Here is a 9,509-nt window from a genome sequence, read left to right as displayed (position 1 = left end):
AAGAAGATGAAAGCAGAGACCACAAAAGGTAAAAAAAAATCATTTTATTTCTATTTTGTCATTACAATATATCAGATTTGAAATATATATCCTGCTAGAGACATAACTGGGGACTGCAAAGCCAAACACTATTCCTATCATGTGTGACTGCAGTATTCTGTTAGCATGATATTTCTGTGTAGCATTCTGTAATAATTTGGCTTGTTCAGTTTTCTTGATAGTAGAGGGGATATATGTGAAGGGGAGGGGAGACAGGGGTTTTGTTGGTCCTTGCTCTGAATATTTATATTTATAAAATGACAATTGTACAGAATATTGTTTCTTTTTATACTTTAATAAAATACGCTCAATATAAAATCATAACTGAGGCTTGTGCAGATGGGATCAGATGGTTTGTGGGGACCGAGCTTGCGGAAATGGGGCGAAAATGTGTTTTTTTATTTCGGTCTTAGAAGTTTGCCGGTCCACAAAATAATTATTTTATTTCTGCCGGTCCACGGGTGTAAAAAGGTTGAAGAACACTGCTCTATGCCAACAAAAATAGTACTGGACACCAACTGAAGGGCCAGTAAAAGGAAGAAAACACAATTTTCCAAACTAATATACACAGCTGTCACCCTGTTTTAGGCGAGAAACCAACAAAGTTAAGGTAAACCCTGAACATTTGTCCCCTGGAATAAACCCCAAATCACAGAGTGCATACTTTATCAGGATGGTAATACATTTCATCTGGCAAGGCCTATTCGCTAGTTCAAATCTTGTTTTCTCTGAATTGGAACACATCCATTACTCCAAAGATGTTTAGGTAGGTGGCAGCTTGTTGGCAGCCATTACAGATGTGGAGGAAGGTGGTAGCTTTGTTTCTAGAGTGAAGCTTTTATTACACGTGGTACATATATATGTACATGTGTGAATCACTTGGTGTCTTTTTAGATACGAGCCCAGTGAATCTTTTATTACACTCAGTACATGTATATGGTTGTCCCCTGTGTGAGTCACTTGGTGACTTTTTAAATGTGAAAGCTGAGTGAAACTTTTATTACACTCAGTACATGTATATGGTTTGTCTCCTGTGTGGATCATTTTGTGACTTTTTAGATTTGAAAGGTCATTGAAGCTTTTATTACACTCAGTACATGTATATGGTTTGTGCCCTGTGTGAATCACTTGGTGTCTTTTTAGATTTGAGCCCAGTGAATCTTTAATTACACTCAGTACATGTATATGGTTGTGTCCTGTGTGGGTCACTTGGTGACTTTTTAAATGTGAAAGCTGAGTAAAACTTTTATTACATTCAGTACATGTATATGGTTTGTCTCCTGTGTGGATCAATTTGTGACTTTTTAGATTTGAAAGGTCATTGAAACTTTTATTACACTCAGTACATGTATATGGTTTGTATTCCGTGTGGATCTTTTTGTGTCTATTTAGATGTGAAAGCTGAGCGAAGCTTTTCTTACACTCAGTACATGCATAAGGTTTGTGCCCTGTGTGGGTCACTTGGTGATTTTTTAAATGTAAAAGCAGAGTAAAGCTTTTATTACACTCAGTACATGTAAATGGGTTGTTCCCTTTGTGAATCACTTGGTGTTTTTTTAGATAGGAAAGCCGAGTGAATGTTTTATTACACTTAGTACATCTATATGGTTTGTCTCCTGTGTGGATCATTTTGTGAACTTTTAGATTTGAAAGGTCATTGAAGCTTTTATTACACTCAGTACATGTATATGGTTTGTATCCCGTGTGGATCATTTTGTGTCTATTTAGATGTGAAAGCTGAGTGAAGCTTTTCTTACACTCAGTACATGTATATGGTTTGTACCCTGTGTGGGTCACTTGGTGACTTTTTAATTGTGAAAGCTGAGTGAAACTTTTATTACACTCAGTACATGTATATGGTTTGTCTCCTGTGTGGATCATTTTGTGACTTTTTAGATTTGAAAGGTCACTGAAGCTTTTATTACACTCAGTACATGGATATGGTCTGTTTTCCATGTGGATCTTTTTGTGTCTATTTAGATGTGAAAGCTGAGTGAAGCTTTTATTACACTCAGTACATGTAAATGGTTTGTGCCCTGTGTGGATCATTCTGTGTCTGTTTAGAGTTGAAAGCTGAGTGAATCTTTTATTACACTCAATACATGTATACGGTTTGTGCCCTGTGTGGATCACTTGGTGACTTTTTAAATGTGAAAGCCAAGTGAAGCTTTTATTACACTTAGCACATGTATATGGATTGTTCTCTGTGTGGATCATTTTGTGTCTGTTTAGCTCTGAAAGCAGAACGAAGCTTCTCTTACACTCAGTACATGTATATGGTTTGTGCCCTGTGTGGGTCATTTTGTGTCTTTTTAGAGCTGAAAGACAAGAAAACCTTTTCTTACACTCAGTACATTTATATCGTCTGTACCCTGTGTGGATCATTTGGTGGTTATTGAGAGCTGAAAGCCGAGTGAAGCTTTTATTGCACTCAGTACATGCATGTGGTTTGTACCCTGAATGGATTATTTTGTGTCTTTTAAGATTTGAAAGCTGAGTTAAGTTTTTATTACACTCAGTAGAGGTAGAAGGTTTCACATTTGTATGATCTCTTATGTGCAGTTGAAGTTCTTTCCTCTTACCATGGTGGAATTTAGAAGTCACTTTATCACTGTTTTTAATTTGGAAGGGTCCCTCTGCTAGATGTCTCTGGTCCTCAGGGATGTAACTCAGATCCCTGTCATTTCTCTCACACTTCCTGACTCCTTCCCTTGAGACCGCTGTAGAGTCTCTCTGGTTCTTTGATTCCTGCTTATAATTATTTGTATTAATCTTCTCAGTTCCCTGGGAAATATTCTCACAGACATTTTCTGACTGTGTTTGGATTTGTTCCATTTCAACTGGATCTTCTTCTTCATTCTTTTCTCTCTTCCATTCATGCTGGATCTGATGATCTGCTGGATAAAAACAGAAAGTATTTCTCATGAGTTAGAAAACAGCAGTGGCTTCTAAGATAGAACTTATCTTTAATGAGAGGAACGCTAGGAATTTCCATGTGTGGCTTGAGAATTGGTCAGTTTCCTATTTGCAAAGCATTTTTTCAAGCATTTATCTCTAGACAGTGCCAGTTTGTGAGCTGGTCCTTGAAAATGGCATCGTGTAGAGTTAAGGGAGTCAATTCTCTCAAGGGCGCCAAAAGTCTGAATGATCTGACCGTAATCTATAGGTTTTGCGCGTAGGTATAGGAATCGCCTGTAGCCAACTCGTGCCCTCCCTATTTGCACACCATCCCCTCGTACTTACATGCAATAGCTAGCTCTTAGGTGCTATTCTCTAAGATAATGCCCAAATGCATTTATGAGCACTGCTGCCATGTCACCTCTGTTGTGGCACATAACTGCTGTTTTAGTTTTAGCATGAAAGTTACATACCAAAGGGGGACTTAACATTTGGGAAGAGCTCTGAAGAATGAGAATATATTATAATCTGTGCTTATTGGGGAATTTCTTCTACAATCATGAACTAATGACCCCTGATCCAGAGTCCTGTTGAAACATGGTCACTGTTGGGTCATTTTTGTCTCTACTTTGACTTACAGATGGGAAAACAGCCTGTGGATGGAGTGTGGACACAAATGACTATTCTATATGGTTCAGGAAAAGCACACCTTAAATCTAAATCAAGATACAAAATAAAAGGACGCACCACCCAGAAATCGAACTCAACCCCTCATACGTGGCGAGGATGCACAAAGAACCACATTTTCTATGTGGACAAAAAGATCTCAATATAAACGCTCGCTCGGTTAAATGAGCTAGTCATAAAAATCTCCATGTTACAAAACACACTCAGGTGACGCTTTTAACTTATACAAACATGTCAGTTATATTAAATGCTAAACCAACACTTGTCTTTGAGTAATCTGGACAATGAATATCAATCAGAGTCAATACTAAGGAACGTTGAGGCAATGTTTAAATGGCAGCACTTTAAAAGGTGAAAAAAAATGTTGATTCTTTTACATAACCTGAACCTGTTTCCTCACAGACTCAGGGATTGTAACAAATGCTCTCCTTGCTATAGGTCACATATTATTCAGCAAAGGTTAGCCAAACTACCAGAAGCCTCCTCTTCTGAACAGTCTCTCTCCCAATTCCACAATTTCCCAGGGCTCCCATCAATCTATAACTAGAGAAGTTTCTTGTGGACGCCTCTTCCACAGGAACCTCTCTGAATGATTCTACTTTGTGGCATATAAACGCCTGACTCCGGAGGTTTGACTTGTTAAGCTGGCTTAATACTGAGCTATAGAACCCAGTGCATTCAGTGTAGTCCGCTCAGTCTTGGGATAGCGGCCTCTGCTGTCTGGAGGCAGAATGGTAGCATTAGTGAAAGAGAATCCCTTACTCTTTCACACCAAGCTACTCTGGGTTCACACTGTCCAACATGCTAGCCCTAACTCGCTATCTCTACCATCCTCAAAGTACACAAATCATCTAAAGTACTAGGTGTCAAACTAGATCCTACACTTTCGTATACGCCACCAATCTCCAAACTCTGGAAGAAGACACTCTACAGCATGAAACGACAGATTAATCAGACCTTTGTGTGACGAATGTCATTTTGCTCTTATGGTAAAAATGCTCATTTTATCCCAGTTTGACTACTGCAACTCCTTGTATACGAATCTGCTAGAGAATGACACGGGGACAGGATCCCATGACAAACTGCAGTAAGTCCGCCAGAACGGGAAAAATTGTTGCCTGTTTACCACAGGAACAGGAGCAAGGTCTTTTACCACGTTTCCAAGTTTATTCATCACTTGATATACCTAAATTGTTTACAATAGTATAATATGCTTAAAAGAGAAAAAACAAAAACATACAATATCATTAAAAAGAAAAAAAAAATTTTTTAGAAGGGGGACATGTAACGACAGAGACTGACTGGAACAGAGGGGAGGAGGTGGAGAGGAAAGGGAAAAGAAAGGGGGGAGAGAGCACTGTAGGGAGCGGCAAACAAAATAATTGCACCAAGATCAGACTCAGGCACAGTGATAGCGTTAGCAGCAGAGGCAAAACCCCCACAGAACAGCATCTCCTCCCCAGCTCCCCTCGTGTCTACATTATTTGAACCAGTCAGCTGCCATACGTTGAAAATCTTCCAGGGAGCGTTCCGAAGCCTTCCTTCTGACGATGAGCCCCTCCTTGATGTAACATCCGGTTTCACAAAATGGAAAGTTACATCAAGGAGGGACTCGTCGGAAGAAGGAAGGTCTTGGGAACAGGGTTCTGAAAAGTTTTCATCGTGGTGCAGTTTTACCTGAAGGAACCAGTTGCCCTTCAATTCAGCTCCAGCTGTAGAGCCAGCAAACATCCCCCCACCCTCTGATACAGCGATAGTGACAGCGGCAACCCCCCTCCATCATGGGGTGTAAGTAACATCAAGGAGGGGCTCGAAAGCAGAAGGAAGGTCTCAGAACAGGCCTCTGAAGATTTTTCATTGTGGTGCAGCTGGCTCCTTCAGGTAACATCGGCACAAGGGAAGATAGGGAGGAAATGTTAACCTGGGGGGGGGGGGGTTGCCACTGCTATCATGTACCTGTGGTGGTGGGGGGGTTGTTGGAATCATGGGAGGGTGCTGGCAGGCTCCGGAGCTGGAGCTGAAGTGAAGGGCGGTTGGCTCCTTTAGGTAAAACTGCGCCATGATGGATGGATCTGGGCTGGGGGAAGAGAAATTTGGGACCCATGGGGGGGATGAGGCTGGAAGAAAGTTACAGATAAACAGAAAGGAACCTGGATCTTTCCTCTCCTCCGCCTCTCCAGAGCTAAGACTGTGTGGCCCATAGGTTAAGCCTTCATCTACAAAGGGATAGCATCCCCAACAGTTCCCCTACAGAAGGTGTTTACCCCAGTCCCTCTTATTACTGCACTCACCTGAGCAGCTGCTTTTCCCAGATTCTCTTTCCTCTGAATCAGGCTCACCCCTGATGTACGGCTCTTCCCCTCGTTTGATGTAGGATATAATTTTAGGAGTGAAGGTCGGAGAATCTGTTGCTAGAGTAAGAAAATTGCATTAAGTTTATTAAAAATTTTATACCTCAGAAAAGTAACATAAGCCTACAGTTACCAGACATCTGTGAAAACCCAGACATGTCTTCTTTTTTGAGGATGTCCAGGATGGTTTTTTGAAGATGAGGGAGTCTGGTGTCACTCCTGACTTCCCCTCCTCTTCCCTGGGCTAGCCGTTGTAATCTTATCTTTGGGCAGCTGGCAGTAGCAGCAAGGTGAGCTTGCTACTGCTGATCTGCCCCAGAAGCCATCTCTGTACAAGTCCCGCCTATGCGAGAACATGAAGTAGCTTCAGAAAGGCGGCTTCTGAGGCAGGTGGGCAGCAACAAGCTCTCTTTGTTGCTGCTGCCGGCTGCCCGAAGATACGATTACAGCAGCCGGCCCAGGAAAGAAGGAGAGTCAGGAATGACAGACACCCTCATCTTAAAAAAAACCCAAAAAACTATCTTGGACAGTTCTCAAAAAAGTTGGGAGTTAGACAGCAGAGAGGGCAGGGGGCTGGGGAAATGGAATAGAGCAGGGATCTCAAAGTCCCTCCTTGAGGGCCGCAATCCAGATGGGTTTTCAGGATTTCCCCAATGAATATGCATTGAAAGCAGTGCATGCACATAGATCTCTTGCATATTCATTGGGGAAATCCTAAAAACTCAACTGGATTGCGGCTCCCAAGGAGGCACTCTGAGACCCCTGGAATAGAGGGACTCCTGAGAAACAGCATGAATGAAGAGAGGGAGGGAGGGAAATGGGCTGGAGAAACAGCATGAAGGGAGGGAGGGCTGGAGAAGCATTATGGAAAGGAGGTAGTGCTAGACAAAGGAGCATGGAGTAGGGTAGTGCTGGATGTGAGGGGAGAGACAGAAATAGGAGGAGAGGAGGTTGGAAATAGAGCGAAAGAGGAGGAGGGTTGGAAGAAGGGACAGAAAGAAAGAAGCGCTAAAAAGGTACAGAGGATGGCAAGAGGGACCAAGGAAATGGGTGGAGTGTGGGTGGAGTCACGTGTCCTCTTTTTTGTCTTCATAAACCCTCCTTACTCATCTTTATAGTCAAATTCTGACTCTAAATAATGAATTATCACCCTCATTTCAATATATGCAAACTTCTTCATCCCTGGAATAAGGTAAAACAATCACACTGAGCATGCTCAGACTGATGGGAGCTTGGAAAAAGGGCAGGAAGCCAAAATCATTTTCCCACATCCCTCTCCAGAGAAAACTTTCCAGCAAAGAATTTCAGAGATTCTTTCTTTACAGTCTCAATTAGATTTGATCGTATAGCACCAGAGCACTTTGGATTTATTTGGCACCAGCACTGATACTGCTTTACTTTTAAATTTTATCCAGTTTGTTTTTAACGTTATTTTAAAGTATACCTACTTAATCTTTTATTTTCCAGGTGTAGCCTCGTTCCGATCCGCTGCCGCGTAGCAGTGGCGTCACTGACTGCCCCTCCTCTTCAGCCCGGTACATGCTGTATTTAAAGCAGCTTCTTGCGGCGCAAGAGCATGAGATTTGATCGTACAGCACTAGAGCACTTTGGATTTATTTGGCACCAGCACTGATACTGCCTTAGACTTACTTTTAAATTTTATCCAGTTTGTTTTTAACGTTATTTTAAAGTATACCTACTTAATCTTTTATTTTCCAGGTGTAGCCTTGTTCCGATCCGCTGCCGCATAGCGGTGGCGTCACTGACTGCCCCTCATCTTCAGCCCGGTACATGCTGTATTTAAAGCAGCTTCTTGCGGCGTGCACCAAAGGAGCGCGCTTAAGGAGCATGCCATGCTCCTTAGTTCGCTCCTTTGTGCGCGACCTAAATGGGTACTTAAAAAGACCTTTTCATTAGGTTTTGAGAGTAAGTCTTCTTTGATATTTTCCCTATTATTAACCTGTTTCTTTACAATGAGTCAGCCAATACAAACGGCTGAAAGACAGGCTATAGGGGCAAATATTCCTGTTCACTGGAGCCACCGACCTGCCAACTCACACAGGTATGTTTCAGAGCAATTTAAAAATCAATATAATATTCAAACTTCTTCCCTAACTATGACTATTATTTACACAATCATCTTAGAATTAGTCTTATAAACGCAAGATCTTTAAAAAGTAAAAGTTATATAATTAAAGACTTAATTACCCGAAAGTCGATTGATCTATTATGTTTCACAGAGACCTGGCTGTTAGACGGTGATTAAGCATATCTTAACTATGCCTGCCCACCAAACTTTACTTATCAATTTAATCATCATTCAGGAAAGAAGGGTGGGGGCATCGCAGTTATCTATAAGCAGCAAATGGCCAAAGAATTTGAAAAAAATCACCACCCAGGTCACCTATTGAATATCTTCAATTTAAAACCACAGCTAATCCACAGCTCGACATTCTCCTCTTATACATGCCACCTCCTGTTACCAGAGATTTGGTTACACATTTACAGTCCTTACTTATGGATTTTAGTATAACATCACAAAACGTAATAATACTAGGCAACGTCAACATTCACTTCGATAACACAGGAAATCCCTTTACATCTGACTTGATTACCTTGGTATCCAATATCGACCTAATTTCAAGTCTCCCAACCAACACATATTGCAGGACATACTATAGATCTAGTTTTTGTCGCTAATCACCTTAGTTCAGTCTTTTCATCTCCAATAATTGAGCCTGTCCCATGGTCAGATCATAGTCTAATCACTTTTAACTATGAACACACTCATACTATCAATGACCTTCAGGGAGATAAAAAAATTTACAGCTATCGTGATTATAGTAAGCTAGACGAACCTAAATTGATCGCAACAATTGACCTATCCATAGAAGACTTTAAAAAATTATCAAGCAGTGAGCAAATAAATCAGTGGGAGAATCTTTGCGAGACATTACGCAATAAACTCGTTCCAAAAGTAACAAAAACAATGTCAATAAAAAAACCCTTGGTATACGCCAGAACTATCGTTTATCAAAAAACAAATGCATTCCTTGGAAAAAAAATGGCACAAAGTAAAAACATCTGCCAATCAAGTCAGATATCTAAGTCAAGCACAGAATTATAAAAACAAAAGCAATGAGACAAAAAAAAAATACTATACTTTACGCATTAGAACAGCAAACAATTCTGCTACATTATTTTCCATTCTAAAATCCTTAACTACGTTTAAAACACGGTCAGCACAGGGTACAGCTAGCACCCTGACCGCTCAAGAGCTAGCTAATCATTTTGTAGAGAAGATCCAAGGGTTAAGGAAAACTTTCGGAACCAACCCAGACCCAGATATGGATTATTCAACTTCAGATTCCTGCATTCCAATGTCAAAGTGTTCTCATTTCACACTACCCTCAAAACTAGACCTGAAAAGTTTATTTACCTCATTAAATACAAAGGGGAATAAAGAAGACTTACTCCCTCCACTTATTATGAAAAAATTTTTCAACATCTTTGGCAAATACATTCACCAATTAA

At 40.9% G+C, this 9,509-nt stretch overlaps 1 protein-coding gene across 4 annotated transcripts in view; it reads right to left on the bottom strand.

The window, feature by feature from the left end:
• Window positions 1-406: 406 nt before the first annotated feature.
• Window positions 407-9,509, bottom strand: part of LOC117354628 (oocyte zinc finger protein XlCOF6-like) — a 34,188-nt gene continuing 25,085 nt past the window's right edge. The window contains exons 3-4 of one of the 4 annotated variants that reach the window (XM_033932435.1): window positions 5,916-6,035; window positions 407-2,936 (exon numbers count right to left, since the gene is read on the bottom strand). In XM_033932435.1, the coding sequence (XP_033788326.1) occupies window positions 802-2,936; window positions 5,916-6,035 (2,255 nt within the window). In that variant the 3' untranslated portion in view covers window positions 407-801. The remainder of the gene's footprint in view (window positions 2,937-5,915; window positions 6,036-9,509) is intronic. The other 3 variants (XM_033932436.1, XM_033932437.1, XM_033932438.1) reach the window with 3 other exon arrangements.

The sequence above is a fragment of the Geotrypetes seraphini genome, chromosome 2 (genome assembly GCF_902459505.1).
Source record: "Geotrypetes seraphini chromosome 2, aGeoSer1.1, whole genome shotgun sequence".
NCBI lineage: Eukaryota > Metazoa > Chordata > Amphibia > Gymnophiona > Dermophiidae > Geotrypetes > Geotrypetes seraphini.
The sequence above is the reverse complement of the archived record's forward strand: the minus strand, read 5'-3'. Positions and strand labels throughout refer to the sequence as shown.